This window comes from Pomacea canaliculata, linkage group LG6 (assembly GCF_003073045.1).
Source record: "Pomacea canaliculata isolate SZHN2017 linkage group LG6, ASM307304v1, whole genome shotgun sequence".
NCBI lineage: Eukaryota > Metazoa > Mollusca > Gastropoda > Architaenioglossa > Ampullariidae > Pomacea > Pomacea canaliculata.
Window position 1 is genome coordinate 28,536,418 of NC_037595.1, and position 18,981 is coordinate 28,555,398.

An 18,981-nucleotide genomic window follows, 5' to 3' on the forward strand; every position below is an offset into this window, starting at 1 on the left:
TCTAGCATGACATTGGCCGCAAATAAGCAAATTTGTTTTAATTGGCGGCGGACTGTCAACATTGCATCCAACATTTCATGATCAAAAAACTTGTCAGCACGGTTAGGACAGGTGGGCACCCGTCATCCCTCCCCTCAATCCCCGCCTCTTGTTGATATGAGACTTATTTGCTTGTTAACCCAGCCAGACGGTGCAGGTTCCAAGCCAATCAAGTCAACAAGGCCGGAAAAATGTCAATCTCGATGCTTTCAGCCTTTTCCTCTCTGGTTCGCTTCCTGTGCCGCGTCCTGTCAAACGACACAAGTGGGCGGGTCCCAGTCCCTTGTGGTCTGTCTCTTGACATCTTGGCAAGTCTGACATGGGAAACATCGTCAACATGCTTCTCCCAGCTGCTGCCAACACAGCACAACACCAACAACCATCTAACCAAACAATCAAGCAGAAAATATTATTTTTATGCTCCTTTGAGGGTAGTGTTGCAGGAATGGCAGTTTCTTTACGGAACTGAACGGTGCAGTGGTTGCAGCATTTAAAACATTTATTGAGAGTTTTTACTTGGTTCAATTGTCTGCTTAGAGCGTGCTTTAGTAGCGATGATGATGATGATGATGATATCTTTTTCTGAATCCTGAATGGGCTGTCAGGGGTGGGTAAAGTACGGCTTTGGACCGGCCCGTCTGTCAAAATGTGAAGTGCACTTATTTTCATTATTTTTACTCAGCCTATGTTAATTTTATTAATATTTATCATGTACAATAGCTTTAGAAATCGGCAGTCCGTAGCATTCTAACACAAAGTACAAAGATAACAAATATCACGGCTGAGATGTCTGATGAGTCGTAGTGAGAAAATCGGGGTGTTCGCCTTCAAAGGAAAGTGTGGTTTTAAAGCTTTCTAGTGAACGAATTCAAACAGCTTCACTTTACACAATAAATTCGGTAAGTGACCGCCATTATGTACACATTTCCTTCCATTATTACTAGGCTTGTTGTGTAGTCACCTGCTGTGGGTTTTTGGTATTTGGTAGTTTGGCCCACCGCTTACAATTTGTAGACCAGCCCGCAAAAAGACAACTTTTTCCCACACCTCGGCTAACGGTACACTTCCAGCAAGACCAGGAGATATACAATGCAGTGTACCTCTATTCATTCAATTTCAGTTCCTCCAGCATGACAAATGGAACACAAAATTGTGGTCAACAATATGCGGCTTTGAGGACCCGGGGGACAGGTATGCTAGTGTTTGCGCCACCCTTCCTGTATGAACCACTGAACCACTGAACCACTGAGCGGTTATCCTCGCTTCTTTTCACCACGTAGGAAATCATTCTCCTTTCCCACCATCAAGCGTACAGAAGAACGAATTTTTGTGCGTGAGAGAGATGATCATCAACGCATCGCTGGGTATGTGGAAGATCGCTCGTGGGAAAGAGAGGAAGGGATAGATATGTAGCGGCTGCTCAAGTACACAAGCTACAAAAATTACCATTACCTTTCTCACGAGAATCTAAGTCCTCCTGATACCTACCACACATACACTAACTGTTTGTCTGCCTCCTCCACCCCACTTCTCTCTCTCTCACACACACACACAGAGATAAGGAGTATCAGGATATACCCATCGGACTAGCATGGTCCTCTCAAACGGACGTGATCACAAAAATATCAAAAGCGAGAATGATCGAAATACAAGCCATCGTACAGTGGCTGTAATTACATGCATACATACGCGGACTCGTACTCAAGGTACCCGTGACATACACGTATTAACATTGATAGGTAAGTATTTACCTCTCCCTCGCCTCCTTCCTTCGCGCCCGGCCAGTCCCACCCCTTTCAAAAATACAGATATACTGGAAAACTCTAAATGCATTTCCTATGGATGGCGCGAAAGACAGTTAATCAGTGCTCCATATACGATCTGCGTGTGAAAAAAGGAAACAAAAAAAATGGCGGACTTTATTTACGAAGCAGGATTATACTCAAAGTCCGGATATATATACATACGCTATGTCCTAAACACAAAATCGGAAATGGACGAAGCAGCGGTCGTCGGTTTATGAAGCTTGCAAAAGTCCGGCTTGAGGGATTAATGACATGGTCGAACTGATTGTTAATTGTTAATCATTCCTTTACTTTTTACTTTAAATGTGTTTCCACAGAACTGGGAAGGACAGTAATTCTTGTTTCGAAGTACTCGAGGGTTAGTTTCGGTCTCGGTCACTGTGAAATACGAGGTGCTTCAGTAGGTCAGACAAAACGCAAGCTCCGAAAAAAATCCCGACCTGCAGGGCCATACCATAGGAGGACGACCTAGCACGTGCAAACTGTGCATATCAAGAGGCCGCCAGAGTAGGAGCAGTAAGCTATATGTAGTATTATAATGGGTTTTATTGACAATAGCGGGTGAAGGGGCCGCCGATTCTTTCTCTGCCCAGGGCCGCCACGAGCCTCGAGCATCCCCTGGTCTGATATCAACAGTTAGTCCTGGACACTGCTCGCAATAATGGCAACCATTAGTTCTTGATGCAGTCTGCCTAATGGGAAATAATAACCTGCCGCTGCCGAAGTGTATCGGCTTCTTGGTGTCGTTAGTTCTGCCCTTTTATGGCCGACATGCTGGTAATGAAGCCTGTCTGGCATCAAGCGAGGGACAAAGTTCATGTGTTCCAGCCAACACAGAGCTCAGCTCCTCACTGTGGCCACAGCACGCGGTCGCAGATGAACACGCGCGATTACAAGTCTATGTTGATGATAGTTGCACATGTTTCGGTCCTCTTTTGTCTCGCTCATCTACTGTTTTGTGACGACGATGACGACGACAACGACAATGACGATGATTTTATACCGTCGGTGTTGTCATTAGTTTGAAATCACCAGCCTTTCTGAGACAGCTTCCAGGCATGTATTGTCAGCTAACGACTAGAATGAGCCAGAATGTCACTGAAGCAGATCATAGTGATTCACCGGATCAGTAATACACCATAATATACTCTGGCTGTCAACACCTCCTCTGCTAAACTCATAAAAACATGTTTGACCCTCTTTCCTCCCTATCCACCCCTCCTCCTACCCCCAACCCGTTTCTCTATCTCAATTTTGCGGCAAAAAAAAAAACAAAAAAAAAAAAAAACAATTATCAAGCGTTGAGAAAAATGGCGTCTATCAACAGCCGATGACAAATTCGCCACCACATAGACACCTCACGCCACACTAGACAGTCACCTGTTGCCAAGTGTTCACAAGCGCGATAAGATGTCACGCGGATTTCTACCCCACCCACAGCCCGAAACTCCTAAATAAACTTTTGAACGAAGTTTGTTACTCATCCTGCTTCGCACTTGGTCTTCATCTAAACATGGACGGCCTGGCTGTACGTACTCTGCGAGAAACATGGAAACGAATTATTTCTGCTGATGTATCAAGGGTCCCCCACCACCACTCTCTACAACTTTTGTGCACGGCGCTCGATGATGCGAAGTCGTCCCTCAGAAAATGTCCAGAATTAAATGACTGTCATTGACGGGCTGGAGTCCCGCGGACTCGGGTGGCCGACTTGTGGGTCAAAGGACTACAGTCAGCAAGATGTTTGCAGGGCGGTGCAAGTGTCTACAAATGTTTCCACGCTCGTCTTGCTTGCCTTTGTGCACGCCGGCAAGAACGCCCCACGTCCTCCGACCCCTCCCCTCCCCCACGTATGTCCGGAATGCAGAGTCGTGCGTGACTCCCTGTGCTAAGGTTGTCCGACCACCCCGATATGCACCCCGGTGCTGCGGCAGCGGCGACGCCATTCGGCGGAACACAGCTCACCACCGACGTCCGCTTGCACTCACTGCTAGAAGTGCGCCCGATTTCATGGCTTTCATAACTGAACACAACTAAATGGTCGATAAATATAAAAATATCTCATAAACATCACAACGGACAGGAAGAGGTAAACCTATGACGTCATGGTTGTACACACATACGCCTAATTTACACATGGTCCCAGTTCTCCCACTGCCTGTATGTCACGATCATGCCTGCGATGTTGACCTATATCTGCGGTGCCTGGGGATGTGGGTTAAACGGGAATAGCGAGAATACATATAGGGGAAGCGGGGAGGTTATTTATCTAGATGCGAGGGGGAAAATATCTTGCACTGAACTTTACGTCGTCAATTACAAAAATATTTGCAGCCCACGAGACCTTTAAGTTGTCAAATGTTTACATAGCAGTTATATACACATTTTTTTTTTAAATTGCGATAGCTCTGCTTAACAATGTGTATCAAGTTACGAATGCCCTTGTACGAAATGGATCAGCATGCAGCCCTCGGCTCCACCCAACGTAACGCTGTGACCTATCCACGTGTTCTTTTGTACGCAGTGCACGTGCGACTGACGGTCAGCAGACATTTGCCGACTCTACCACGGCACGAGTCGATTCCACCCCAGCCCACAGTCTTCCATCATCCGTGTGACAACTTCGGCCAACAAATGAAAAGTTGGATAACTTTTTTTCAAAAATCGGCGACATGCGAGGAGGCCTACTAGGCAAGAAATGCATTCGTCGCTCAGGGATACACTGGCATCTACGTGCCACGTGACCAGCATGGATCACCAGACATTACTTCCAGCAGCGTATACTTTTTTTTTTTAATTTTATAATAATGCTGGTGACCTGTGTATATCACGTGACTAGTTCGCATTGAAAAAAAAAAATGTAGTTTGTCTTGGCAACGTACAGTACCCGAGCAATGAATGTGTCAGTCGGTGATGATTACTCTCATAACTCATTTACTCGGAGGTCGAACCCGATCACACATGTGGTCCAATAGGTAAATGAGCAAATCGGCCTGCTTCCCTTAGGAGTGGTCAGATTTCGTGTTACGACAGAGCGGAGAACACGTAAATCGTTGTTAGCGGCTCGATGTGACAAATGTGAAGATTAAAAAGAGGGAGAAAATCGTTTACTTCCGCTCACTCTAGTCTACTTAACCACCCCGTAATGCCACCCGATCAGCAGAGTCGGCAACTACTCTTGTCCCCATCTCTATCCATATGAAAAGACATTTAGAGTAGCTGTATCAACTTCTAGCATCCTTCCCACTACACAGCTGCCAGCAATCTTAAGACTCCGACAATACTGATTCATATCACTGTCTTTGGTATTCTTATTCCTTGAACAACACAACCTGTCTAGTACCACTAGAAACACACAGACCATCGCAGTTCATACATCATCTATGTATGTGGTCACCGTGTACTATTTTATGTGACACAGTCCAAACGAAGATTTCTATCATCACCTCTTAAACAGCAGTAAAACACGTCCCACGCTCCACACATAAGATTTTCAAGTTGCATTTCTATGAACTAATTCAGTTCTTTGGCGGAATCAAGTTGATGTTCATTAATCCAACTGGGAAAAGACACACAAATACTGTACAATACCAAGAATTACAAAACCATTTAAAAATACTAATTTCCTATTTAGCAAACTTAATGAGATTTTAAGGATTGAGGTAACCGGTTGACAAACGTTGTTCTAGCAGAACAGTATTCAGGACTGCTATTGGATAGTCAATGAAAAGACCGAAGACAGAATCATCTAGTGTGTTAAATACTTCAGATTTCAGTCTTAAAGATCAAGTAAAAGCGATGCACATTAGCAGCAGTTCACTGAAAAGATGTGATGGTAGAAAAGGGAGAAGCAGCGGAAAAGGGGATGTTTGAGGAGGGCGAAGTTGCGCATTAATTAAAACTCGAACAGCAGGAAAACAACAGATTACTGAGCGAAAAAAAAAAAAATAGACGACGGAGACAGGAAAAAAATGATCTGCAAGCCCATAGTGTTGACATTCCAACATCATTTCGCAAAGTGTCTAGACTCCTAGTCTGTTCCATACCCGTTCGGTGCAGCGAACTTTTTTCTCCAGGCAACGAATAGGTAGCTGACTCTGCAGAAGAGTGAGGAAAGAAAGACATCAAAGGGAGAGGAGATTAGAACCATCCTCCTTTTTAAAAAAAAAAAAAAAAAAACTGGTGCCGAGAAATATGCGGGCAATAAACCCAAAGACCATAAATTTTTGGGACTACATTATATCTAATTTTTCTCCATCCCAATTTCCAATCTCTGCCTCGCCCATCTAACATCAACCCACTAGATGCTGGCATCAACAGAACATGCCATCCTTCTGTTCATCAACTTTCTCGCATCACCGACTATGTGTGTGAGAGAGAGAGACTACACAAAAACCACATACACATCGGAATATCGCCGCTAACAGACCACAAACACCGAAATATCGCCGCTCACCCAACTGTTCGTGGGTAGCAGCTGTCGGATGGCAAACACAGTAATCAGCCGCAGCTGTCCACTTCAAACAGCAGACGGCGTCTACATCCACACCTCCCACGCCATAACCGTACAAACAGGTATAGTACACTTGTCCGCTTCTCCTCGGACAACCCTGAGATCGGCACGTGCCAGATACCCACCACCTCTATCAAAGGCCAGTGACTCCTTACCTCTGCAGGTATCAGTCCCCACATCCGACTCCACGACAGACGTGGTGATGCACTGCCGTACTGGATGACATGACTGTGACAATCGTGATCACAAAGTAAAGGATCGGAGGGTAGTGGATCGAAACCCAGGCCACTTGTCGGAGATTTGTGTAGCTTGGCCGACGTAGCCTTGAATGAGGAGGAGGAGGCAACTACAGGCCTTCAGAACCTCCAGCTGCTGGCGAGTGTACACAGAGGCTACGGACCAGCCTACAAGCCGAGCGTTAACAGGTGGGAACGCAACAAGTGGTGCTCCAAAACCCCAGCCGATTAGCGCCGCCCCAGTGTGGCGAGTGGGCGAAAAAAAAAACCCACGAAAAATAGAAGTGGGAGAAGAATACAGCTTCGTGCTAGGCCAACCGGTTATATAGGTTATAGGCGTGCGGCAACCGTAAGAGGAGAGTGGAGGGAGGGCAGAGATCAATGAGTGAGGGACGGCTTGGCGACGGGTGGCTGGGCTAGGTAGGCAATGGTCCAGGTGTCAGATCTGTGATGGTTGCGTGGTTCTGCGGATGCTGATGGTGATGTACTGCACAAGAGTACCGCCTGATGGTGAGATGTGATGTAGGTATGGTGACGGGTGGCGCTGATGGACACCGGGTGACTAACGCTGTGAAGGCGGCGGTAATAGTGATATTAGGATGGCGCAACAGTGCACGAGAAAGCCCCAGTGTGTGTGCACGCGGGCGTATATGTGACGCTTATTGTATCTAACTTCCTGCCACAAAAGGTCGGACTATGGTAGAGCGACTGTGCCCCTCCTTCCCCCCCCCCAACCTGAAATTCTGTAATCGACATGAAAAGGTCAAATACTTTGTGCATGATGTCATTCCAACGACAATATGCTCAGTCTCTTAACATGGGGTATGAAAATCCCTTGTATGGGAGACCCTGTGAACATCAAGCCTTCTTTTGCTAGACTAAGTCAAATTGAAACAGTGTACTTACTAAAACCATTTATTTGAATGTGTTTGTCCACAATGTCCGTTGCCTGGCTTATTATGATCATGTCTCAGAAGTCCATGACATTCACTACTTCACTCTCCTTTTTCCCTATAATGTGGTTCAAGCCACAACACACCTGAGAGAGACAGACTGTGTGCACATATGCATGTGCATATCTCTGTGTGCACAGCACTAGTGGTTCTTAACATTTTCTACATGTCCTCAATTTCATTCATGTGTCACATGTAAATACCACCACATGTGTGCATGAACATCTGTGCATGCATTTGCCCATCCATGCATAACAGCCCACATGAGCAAAAGCAAACATCATATCTAATCATGCATGTTGGTGAGAGAAAGCTCAGATTCCTATCATCTTAAATTTTATTGTTTTTCCCTATCATGTTACATTTTATGAAGCAACGGGGGTGGGGGCTACAAAAGAAAGGCTACAAATTAATCATTTCTCGGTTTTCTCACCTGTCCTCCCATTTCACCCCACCCCACCACCTCTCCATTTTTACTGATGCATAAGAAGGAAAAACTATATAGTGTACATTACCACTCCTAATAATACTTCTTTCTTATTTACTCTTGGTATTGCACGATCTTCTTAATTCTGTGTAACATACAAAGTTTAACACTTAACTATGGATGCAAAACATATCTCATTGTCTTCTTTGCATTTGTTTCATCAAAGGTAATTTTTCAAAGTAAACATGAAGTCGTCAACTATTTTGCTTTGTACTCAAGTCTTTTCTGCTATGATCAATATATTTTCCTTTTGGTTTGTCATCGTGTTCATGTTGGCAACCACAAGGTTCACACTGCTTTAGCATGTCGAGTGACACATTGTTGTCCCCATGTGGACAGCCAACCTTCACCTCTGCATTAAGAGTACACCACAATGTAAACAATGGTGTTCCTCATATTTTCTTTTGTGATCCAGGCCAAGATCTAGTACTTGGGTACTGTCATTGGATAGTTATATGTCCTTGATTTCCTCCAGAGCTTTAACCAGTTGTTCATGAATCTGCATAGGATCTCTCACAAACAGGCACTAAGGACAGATTGCACTTTGTCATTTTGTGATCCAACCTCTTTACTTGGTGCAGGTTTCTCACCTACACAGCAGAACTGAGATGAAAATTAATGGTGAACAATGTACAGAGATTTATATTTCTTCGAGATTACTTTGGTCATGCACAAAGCAAAGTTGTTCCTTCTCTTAGCAAGGTTTTATCATAGTTCTTTTTCTTAGACCAAAAGCATATTTGCAAACATGAGCTTCTGAGTCTATCCTCAATGACCATGCTTCTTTTTATACAGGAGTGTTCCAAACATATCTGCATCTTATCTCGGAAAAGTAACCAAACTTTGGCCAGTTTGTCTGACACTTTCAGGACAAATGTACAGCCTGAAGGTTGGCACAGGTTCCATTAACTAAGTGATAGCAATTTACAGCTTAACACTTATATAATGAAATCTAATTATATGTAAAAATATCTTATGTTCAATATGATATGAATATATCTTCACTTCTGCCACTTTGACTCACATGTGTCTTCCCAGAACAGCTTATGTAGGACTCTTTTTAATATAAGAAATTCTGGAAGACCTACAAAAAGGGGGTGACAATTCAAAGAAAATATATGACATATATTATGCCTTGGAAGAAAATGTAATAAATTACATTCCTAATCACACTACAACAGTAAATTTGTCACACATTTGCTAATAATTGTCAACAAAAATTACCTGACTTGCTCTTCTAGCCTGAAAGAATTATTTGGAAAATCGGAAAACTAAACTCAAACAAACAAACAAAAATTGGTTACCATAATCCTTATGTGATAATAAAATACTTAAAATTTGTTTGTGGGTTGTGAATTACCATTTTTTCCTATGACATCAGTTTCACCTCCTTCTGTCTAACACTTTAGGTTCTGTTCTAACTACAACTGCATCTCTAGAGCAGTAAATCATGGTAAAATTCATTTTAAACTGGAACAAAACAACTGCCCAGAACGCATCAGTGAGCCCTCCTAACACTTCAAGTTCAGGAAACTGTTAACTGTTGAGTGACAAACTGATTTCGCATTGATGCTTTTGCGTAACAAGATTCTCACATTGTCAGAAATAATACACTGCACTGATAAGAGATTACACGCGATAACACTAATTTCCCGATCCACAGTTAATTAGTTGTCGACCAGTAAGTTGTGAGCTAATAATAATTAATATTGCTATTGACTAATCATCGATTAGTAGGAATGGACGCAGTGTTTAGATTTACCGAAGAAATAACCAAAAGTGTGAAAACAATGTGTTACAGCTAGTTTTTTCTACAGATAGCCTTACCAATTTAAAATGGCGTATCAATGATTCCTTCGTATTAAAATAAACATGATTTTGCAATATCTACCCACCTTTTAACGCCATGCACCCGTAAATGAAAATACGACCAATCAAAAAAGTTTTGTTTTAGTTGCAACAACGTCTTTGCTAAATTATTTATGATTGGTTTAAAACTCAATCCGCGATCGCTCAAGACCGTTTCCTGCTCGGTAAGTCAAGCGAGAAATAATACATGAAAACTATTTCTCAACATACCACTTCATAAGGACCCTAACCGCCATATAAAACCATTTAGTGGTAAATGACATTAGGCTGACTTCTTTCTTCCTTTCAAAACTGTTTGATCTTTACTGACATATAATATCTTGCTTCTCACAATGACCATGGACAAGTTCATGCGAAGACCGGTGTCCCTGCAATATGCCATTATGCTGCTTTTTCACATTTTATAGGTTCGTCTGTGTCTATGCATGAGTGTACATAGGTAAAAGTTACGTTCATCACGGATGCGTTTATGTTGCTCTTAAGCCTGTTCCGGTAAGTACTGACAGCAAGGATTTTCACGAGGCTGGACATTATGGACCATGAGAAAGTAAAGGGAAGTAAAATGGCAAACATTTAAGAAGCAGTAGTAGCGTCCCCTTAGAAGCACCCATTGACACCATGGACGTATGCGGGGATATTAGTTTGTGATGACCCGAACACATCACGAGCTGCGCACGCGGACGTTTTCAACGCATGATGGCAAAGTATTTCGTTATGCATTTCACGAAATTTTCGTCAAAGTTTACAGAGATGCATAAATCTGCTGCTGAATATCCTCCTATACTGCATTTGTCATATTTTAAATTCTTTTATCCCAATCATCTTAGATTTTGGTATTTTCACAGTAATATTAGATTCTTTGCCTTGTATGTAGCTCTGGCATTAGCGGTCACTGCAGTTCATGAAGTGCTATTCCTTTGCCTTAATAAACAAACAAAAAAGCCAACCTAGATTCTCATTGTATTTACCCACTAATATTTTGAATCCCATTTTCTGCTGAAATTGTCATTTTATGGTACAAGTCCAGAATTTACTGCCAAGACGTTATTCAGAAACACTATGTGCCTTGGCAACATCAAAAGGAGCTTGTCGGTAAATAAGGCCCTATTATCACAGCATACTGGACAGAAAGAAAACAATTGCAGTGTTATTTTTCAATCACTCTTTGCAGTCTGACAATGTTCTCATAAGAAAGTCTTCATTATATGCTGTGTACTAGATGGATACTCATGCAAACGTTCATTAGATGTAGTCTTTTGTTTCTGATGTTAGTCACCTTTTCAAGATAGCAACCAATTTAAAATACGCTGAGCAATAAGGTCTCCTCTTTATGATCATCTCATTTGTATGAAAATTTTATTTACTTTATAAGTATTAACAGTTGTATAAGCAGCTGAAAGAAAATTATACCATCAGTCCCTACAATATCTTAAATTGTTCCAATGGAAATACAGTACTTGCAATCAAGCACACAGACAAGTAATGATTAGTCCAATTTTATAATCTCTTTAATGCTATACAAAAACTTTGCAGTTTGTGTAAACAAAAATTGTAATTCAGTTCACTTCGTTATTTTCTCTGTCACATTTATACATATGTTCTACAGCCAATGGTGCCAAGCAAGTAGAAGTCACATTTATACTGCTTGCTTAGAAGGTTAGTGTAGTTCTTGATCTTGCTTGCCATGGACATATCTATGTATCTGTCACCAATGGAAACCTGCATGCCACCAATGAGTGATGGATCAACCTGCAAAAGATTTCAAAATTGATGCAAAGTAAGCACAATCTGGTGGAAAAAGAATAGAGGTTACAGTCCTTTTGTCAGAGTTGACATCAATGTTATCAACTATGAGTACATGCTGCTGCTTATCTTCTAAGTTGAAAACCATAACTGCATTATGTTGAAGGAAAAAGCAACAATGATAATGTATAACTTACTCTGTATTGTACTGACCCACAAGTGAAATTATGAGTATCACCTCATTTTTTTTTTTTTTTTTAAAATGGCAAAGCAGTCTTTAATCACTGACCTCCATTGTAAGGTGAAGAGTCTCGCCTTTCTTAAGAAAACCTTGCAGGGCTTTCTTCAACTCTCCAAGAGAAGAAGTATCAAGAGGCTGTAACAAAATTCTTTAACACCTTAAAATTACACAATTTTTAATGCCAGAAGCTCATACCAAAGTAAGCTTATCACGCACTCAAATCAGTGAGGTGGATTGGCACATCTGTCTTCGGCAAAATCAAGTCCTGTATCTTATTCCACCACTCATCACAAAATATCTTTACATTCAACTGAATATATTGTTAAGAATTCTACTTCAAGGATTTTAGTCTCCAACCATAGCAAATATACCTTACCATGTGATATCGGCAATCCCTTTTAAATGGATTAAAAATTTTCCTCAAAAAATTTTGTGCTCAAAGAATAAGAAAATTAAAAGTGTCTGAAGGTTAATAACAACAATACAGTACTTGTATATTTGACACATAACAGGATTAAGAATAAATGTGTAAACAAATTAAGTTGTAGAAGAGTTCATTTATCTACCAAGTGATATTGCACAAGATACATATCTTAAAAGTATCGTAGTCAAAACTTCAACAAATATAACTGTACAAAAATAGGAGTAAATTATTACTAACAACAAAATTCCTCACCTTTGCTGTGGTGACATTGCATATAACTTCTCCTCTATGTGCACTCATTATCCGACCAAAGGCTGTCAAAACCCCTCCAATCTTGGCAATTCGGCCGTTATCAGCCATGGCAGCTGCCAAGGTAAAAAAGATACTGCTGTAATAATTTTGCTCTTTGTGCTAAGATTCACTGACAGCATTATTCTTTTAAACACATGTACATGACTCCTTTTTCACAGCAGTGTGAATTTCTGTATTTAAGCAAGCAATAACATGTTTCACAGTTTGACACCTCTGGTACAAATTACCTCCTATTCCTTCTCTACTAGCCTAGTTTTAATCTTTTCTACTTGTGCACAAATGCATTCCCACCTTTACACCAAACAAAGTTTAATCTTTTCATGCCAAAAATTCTACAAAAATGTAAAAGTTTTTAATGTGACTTACCAAGAAGGTTTATCATAAGTGGGGAATACTTGGGCTTCATCACTGTTTCAAGAACAGCTGTAAAAGAGAAAAATAAATGAACAAATCTATTTTAAGAGTGAATTTAGAGCCTACAGAAACTTATGATCGAGGTGTAACATGGTGAACAGACTATTTGGTTTGATAGTTCCAGCTGTATTCTCTCTGTGAAGTTATTTTATATGCATAAGCAATGTAACAGATTTCTTTAATTCTAACAAATTCAGGATCCCAAGCTAGATCCTTATGCTAGAACCAGAAAAAAAAAAAAAGCTAGAGTAGTTAGCCTTCTAGTGTTTGTCATTTAATGCAATTCATTTTACACACCTTTCTTCTGCACACGCTGAAGTGATGGATTGGTAACAAATTCCCTAAATTTCTTATCACTCCTCAATAGTTCCTGCAAAAGAAACAACACTGTTTAGTGAAACAGAACAAAAGCTGTTATTTTCCTTTTTCATAATAAAGCAGCATTGCTTCACTGGAAAAAAAAAGAAGAAAAAGACCGACACATATACATTTGTACATAATGTTGTTCTTCACTAAGTAGCACACACATTGCAATGATCTACAACAAACCTCATCATAATTTTGTTGGTTACCTTCCCAAAACTGCTGCCCTCAGCAAAGATTACTAACCTGCAAGGATTTTGACTCTTTCTCAACTACATCTAGCTTCTTTTCTTTTGAAGCTGCAGAGTATAAAGCAGTGGCATACCGGCCTTCTATGCCAAAAACTTGAATAGGTGGCTGAAAATAAAATGGACAGATTTTAATTTAATGAACTGCTGAAGTGAAACAAGTTTTATGTAAAGTCATAAAAATACTCTTTTAGCTTACTAAATCTGCCTATCCACTACACAGGCCATCGCAGCATGACATACAGGCTCCCTCTAGCTGTTGACTTTAATTGTACACAAGACAATCATGACCTTAAAAAAAAAGATCCACTCAGGAAAACATGAACACAATTACTTACAGTCACCAGCTTTCCATTCTGGACAGCTGAAGTTCCAAACTGGCGAACCTACAAAACATTACCAAGCATAAGATTTACTCTCAGATAAAAAACTGTATTAAGATTCCAACAAAGAACCATAGTAACAATAACTGACAACTTTTAACACAGAAAAATACTAAACCAAAAAAAAAGCAGCTTATAAACAAATGTGATGATAATGTACTATATGTGTGCATGTAGTTCTGGATCTAAATCCACACCATTTGTTGATCCTAATTAAATTGTTCATATGTACTCTTCTTGCCTATGGCCTTTAGGCTGTACAGTTTGATGCATTTTTTGCCCCAGATTTTACTTTAGCCACAGCTCCAAATTTAAGAAATCTATTTCAAAGAGCTTCTTGTGATGTTGGCATTTCAAAAGACATGTGTGAGAGATAAGTGGCCTCCCTTCAAAGAGTTTTTGTGGAAAATAATGTCATGTTTTTTAAGACGTCATTTCATAAAGTACCCCATGTGTCTGTGAGTGAAAGTGAAAAAGACATTTAACCAGCAGCAATACTTCATAGTCCTGGTGCAAGTGTTTTTTATTTTAATTCACTTCACTGACACATCAGTTACTATACAATGTGAGGTGGCAGATCCAAAATTGACAATAGAATTGCAGTTGAAATACTACATCGGAGATATCAATCCTGGGAAAAACAACATATATTGTGACATTCCCTGACAATGATATGTACCTTTGCTAGTTCTTTATTTAGACTGCCTCTGGCTTTGCCTCTTTCTATCAACAAGCCTGCTACCCCCAAAAGTAATTCCAAAAATACTGTCATATATTCCAACAACAACGAGTTTAACCTCTAGGACTAGTAGTACGGTTCTTGAGGCTTTGTGAAAAATTTTTAATGAACTTGACGTATTCATTATGGTTACTACACTGATCTAAAACTAAAAAGTAGTAATAGTTAATCAAGAATAATTAATAATCAATTAATAATTAATCAATAAATTGCGAGAAGTCATGTTGTTCAACAACTGGCTGCTTAATGCTAGTAATGATTTACGCTTCATTCTTTAACACTTTCGCTAGTTCTATATCCCTACAGTCTAATGACACTGGTAACACAAGTAGATGTTATAATCAAGGAGACAAACTCTTCTTGCAGAACAAACAATATATGAAGCAGCGGTAAATTTACAAGGATTCAAATCGACTAAATAAGCTTTGTTATTTGCATTTTTTCTTCTAGTTTTATGTTCAAGGGATGAACGCTGTTTCTTACCACTTGGCTAAACCTGAAGCTCGCCATGATCTTGCAAGGACACCGGAAGCATGAACGCGTGCCAATTAAAATTTCAAACTGCTTTTCGCTAAGACCTTTGAATTAACAAACTATTTTTTCTGTCAGAAATATATTCTATGTTACTTAATAAACTTTTTGTGATTACAAACATCTTTTTCAGTTTATGTCAAAGACTTTTGATCATATTGTTAGGATTTTTTTATATAAAATCTTCACCGGAAAAGTGCAACACCGAATAAACATGCCGCCTTACGAGATGTCCTTGATTCTTAAAACTTTGCAAAGGGTATGTCTTTTCTGCTTCTTAAAACAGACAGATATTTGAAACAATACTTTAGTTTTCATTTCGCACCAGTGTCCGGCATCGCCGTGTAAGGATGATGCATAGTTTCTAATCGATCTGAGACATTCAGTTTCCTCTCTTCGTGACACCGACTTTGTAGTCGTAATAAAGTTTTCCTAAAACTTAACTATCTCGTTATCACTGACAACATTAATCACAAAAAATAATAATTTCCTTGCTTCTTAACTAGTAAAAAGAAGAGCTGACGACAAGTTGTAAACCATTACCTGAGGTTTTATGTTAACTGGTATTAGTCTTCAAAACATGTACATATATATATATCTCTTTAAAATAATCTATATTTCTTACGACTAGCCTGAGCTGGTACAGGCACTAAAAAGAACCTGTGAAGCAGTCCTTACAAGAGGAGGTGTGATTCGAAAAATGGAGAACTTAGGCCATAGGACCCTGCCTTACAGAATGACTGCACATGGTAAAAAACATGCAGATGGCAAGTATGTGAATATTTCCACTTCAAATGTGTAATTAAAGTTATTTTTAATGTATCTTACCTGCATTTTTAGATAATGTGATAACAAATATGTGATTTTCTTGTTTTCAGTTTTATTGAGACTTAAATTTATTGCTCCTTTATCATAACTACTTGGCTTGTGTAGACTAGAAACAAAATAAATATTTAAAAGATATAGTCAATCGTATTTGAATTGCCTATAAATAAGGATCAAGCTTTTATATGATTCTCCTTCCTGTCTTTGGATTGTGCCTACTTTTGAAGCCTACAGTTTTGCCTGCCCATTTCTTTATTCAGTCATGGTGTTATCTTTTTGCTGATGCTTATGTTTCTATATGGTTCACTGTCGGTTTATGTCATATTTGGGTTTTTTTGTGCATCTTATCGAGCTTGCTGAAATGCACGTTACAAATCCTCCAAACATAATGACCTAATGGTTTATTTTACTGATAGGATGCGACTGTGTTCGTTGATGGTCAAACATCTTGCCCTGCTTCACTTTCCTGTGGGGTCCCCCAAAGCTCAGTACTTGACCCAGTTGTGTTCATTCTGTACTTAAAACCACTTTCATCTTGCATCCAGTTTCATAAAGTTTCTCATCAATGATATACTGATAACATGCAACTGTACTGCTCCATTCAAACGGCTGAATCTTTACTAGCACCATAGAAGCCTGTATTAGTGACATCAAGGACTGGATGGTAACAAACAAATTTGAACTTGAACAATGATAAAATGGAAGCCCTCTTGTGCTCCAGAAGAAGAAATCACTCGTTTGTCTGCCAAATCACATCAAGGTGGGCGAAACCAACATCACCTTTGCATCATGTCAGGAATCTGGGATTCATTGTCCTTGCAGACGTGACTTGATAAACATGTTACAACTGTCACTCTGCCTATTATGAACTACACAAGATCAGTGCCATCCGTCACATTCTGTCTAATCACTCTACCAACATTCTTGTCTGTGCATTTGTTCTTTCTCAGCTTGATTACTGCAACTCCTTGCTTGCAGGCTGCCCTGCATACTTTCTTTATAAACTCCAAAAAGTAGAGAACTCCATTGCACATCTAATGTTTACAACTAGGAAACGGGACGAAGTCCTCCTGTCCTTCATTTTTTTGCACTGACTATCCTTGTACGAAATGGATCTGCCAGTACATCCTTGAAGTCACAGGATTTTTAGTTACTCTGCAGCGAAACAATAGAACTCTCTCCCTGTCCAAATCCACCACCTACCCACTATTGAATCCTTTAAATGTACACTGAAAACATACCTCTTCCTTAAGCATTACTCTTAACAACAGTTCACACTATGCTAGTCCTTTATCACGCCCTGCCCCCATTTTCTGCTTATTGCTATTTCCCTAATCTTCTTTTTCCAAAATCATTATACTGTCAGTTGTTGTTACTTGGTTCCTCTTTGTGTTTTCCAAATCTATAAATTTTGTTATTATTTATCATTGGTACTGTTGTTTATCCTTTCATAGTTCATATAATTATCGTTTGTTTGCTCTTCTATCCCTTGTATGTTGCCCATATTCTTGTTCTTAAGTTCTAAGAGCATGCACCTTAGGAGTGTGAGTGAGCTATACAAATGTTGCATTTATTAATATTATTAGTCTAATATGTGTTATGATCTGCTGCATTTACAGTTACTTCTTGGTGCAGCTTGATGCTCCAACTAACATTCTGCCTGATGTAAAAGATGAACTGCAACGTGATCTTGACGTAATACGTCACACCTGTGTCCGATCAGATTACACTTTCCCTCGTCCTTGTCTGACAGGACCTTGCACGTTTGGTGAGCTTCCTAATCCAGATCATGAGCGTCGTGTCTGGAAAATGAAGGTGCAGAAAAAACTTCATCTTACCAAACATGATGAGAGAAAGGCTCGAAATAAATCTTCCTAGTTTCAAGAGGAAAGTCTGTGTATGGGCTTCTGGACGTGTATATAAGGGCATTCTTTGTCAGGATGTTTGCGGATCTATAGTGACCACATGGAGCTTGTTGGTCAATTTTGTTTTAATCTTGTTAACAAGTCTATATGTAAGATTGCTTGCCTTGTGATGTAGGTTTATTGGAGTTAAATGTTTGCAAAAAAAGAGGATTTTTTTGTAAAACTGATTGATATTTTCATGTATTTGTGTGTGTTTGGTCTTTACTCACTGTAGTTGTTATGTACAAAAAAATATTGTCATGTGGTGTAATATGAAATAAACTGTTTAAAAAAGTTGGTCTTGAGCAGGGTTTGGTATTTTTTTTATTGAGAAACTGTATTCAGACATTGAAAAGTTAAGATCATTTCAGATGTGTTTGCAGTCTTGTAAGCTGATTGCATTTTGGGGAAATTAAATTTAAAGTACTTGAAACTTTTAATTTGCAGCTAGTATAATTCCAAAAGTGCCACTATCATGTCAAGCTTAATGAGTGTTTCTTCCTGAGCAGTACTAGGCTTGATCTCATCTACAGGTCCATAGTATCCAAAGGTACTTTACCATGATCCAATATTAAATCAAATTTGTCAATGGTCTTCATTTTATGCTTTAGTCTTTACTTAATAGAAATGTTTTGCATCATGGAAGTCATAAATGACACATTGTCTCAGTGTTTGGGGTACAGACGAACCCAGCAGGCATTCTCTCTTTGAGAACGACGACTTTTGTCGGCCTTGGTGTCGATCCTCACAAGTAGTGCAAGTCCTGGTCGTGTGGTCCTTTGATTTCCACGGCGACAGCAGACAGTCCTGACAGTTTTTTGTCCTGACTCACCCTGTGCGTCAAGGTTCTCTAACCCAAGCGTCCTTCCTCCTGAGTCTTGCACTCGATCTCGAAGTACAAGTGAGGTTGGCTCTAGAGATACTGAAGTTGTTTCGGCTGCAGACCTGTTGC

At 39.9% G+C, this 18,981-nt stretch overlaps 3 protein-coding genes across 4 annotated transcripts in view; 1 reads left to right on the forward strand and 2 right to left on the reverse strand.

Moving 5' to 3' along the window:
* LOC112566429 (synaptotagmin-like protein 4) overlaps window positions 1-9,972 on the reverse strand; it is a 61,438-nt gene extending 51,466 nt beyond the window's left edge. The window contains exon 1 of one of the 2 annotated variants that reach the window (XM_025242612.1): window positions 9,929-9,972. The gene's annotated coding sequence lies outside the window, so the exon portion shown is untranslated. Of the gene's footprint in view, window positions 1-6,512; window positions 6,760-9,928 lie in introns of those variants that run through there. The other variant, XM_025242614.1, reaches the window with a different exon arrangement.
* Window positions 9,973-11,392: 1,420 nt separating this feature from the next.
* Window positions 11,393-15,653, reverse strand: LOC112566212 (ATP synthase subunit O, mitochondrial-like). The gene is made up of 9 exons (XM_025242234.1): window positions 15,626-15,653; window positions 15,253-15,347; window positions 13,986-14,033; window positions 13,646-13,756; window positions 13,334-13,406; window positions 12,989-13,045; window positions 12,563-12,675; window positions 11,935-12,021; window positions 11,393-11,651 (listed from the first exon to the last, which is right to left on the reverse strand). The coding sequence occupies exons 1-9, from the start codon at window positions 15,636-15,638 to the stop codon at window positions 11,490-11,492; spliced, it is 759 nt and encodes a 252-aa protein (XP_025098019.1). The 5' UTR covers window positions 15,639-15,653; the 3' UTR covers window positions 11,393-11,489.
* On the forward strand, window positions 15,467-18,329 carry LOC112566214 (28S ribosomal protein S6, mitochondrial-like). The gene is made up of 3 exons (XM_025242236.1): window positions 15,467-15,559; window positions 15,932-16,071; window positions 17,745-18,329. Exons 1-3 carry the CDS (start codon window positions 15,515-15,517, stop codon window positions 18,001-18,003), a joined length of 444 nt encoding a protein of 147 aa, XP_025098021.1. The 5' UTR covers window positions 15,467-15,514; the 3' UTR covers window positions 18,004-18,329.
* The last annotated feature ends 652 nt before the right edge of the window (window positions 18,330-18,981 follow it).

Excerpts from the sequence above, each read along its gene's own strand:
- LOC112566212 (XM_025242234.1), bottom strand. Across the intron at positions 13,407-13,645 it reads AAGAGTCAAAATCCTTGCAG|GAACTATTGAGGAGTGATAA; the intron begins GTTAGTAATCTT and ends TTTCTTTTGCAG. Across the intron at positions 11,652-11,934 it reads CTCTTCACCTTACAATGGAG|GTTGATCCATCACTCATTGG; the intron begins GTCAGTGATTAA and ends AATCTTTTGCAG.
- LOC112566214 (XM_025242236.1), top strand. The coding sequence starts at position 15,515 with ATGCCGCCTTACGAGATGTCCTTGATTCTTAAAACTTTGCAAAGG. Across the intron at positions 15,560-15,931 it reads TTCTTAAAACTTTGCAAAGG|CCTGAGCTGGTACAGGCACT; the intron begins GTATGTCTTTTC and ends TCTTACGACTAG. Across the intron at positions 16,072-17,744 it reads AAAAAACATGCAGATGGCAA|TTACTTCTTGGTGCAGCTTG; the intron begins GTATGTGAATAT and ends CTGCATTTACAG.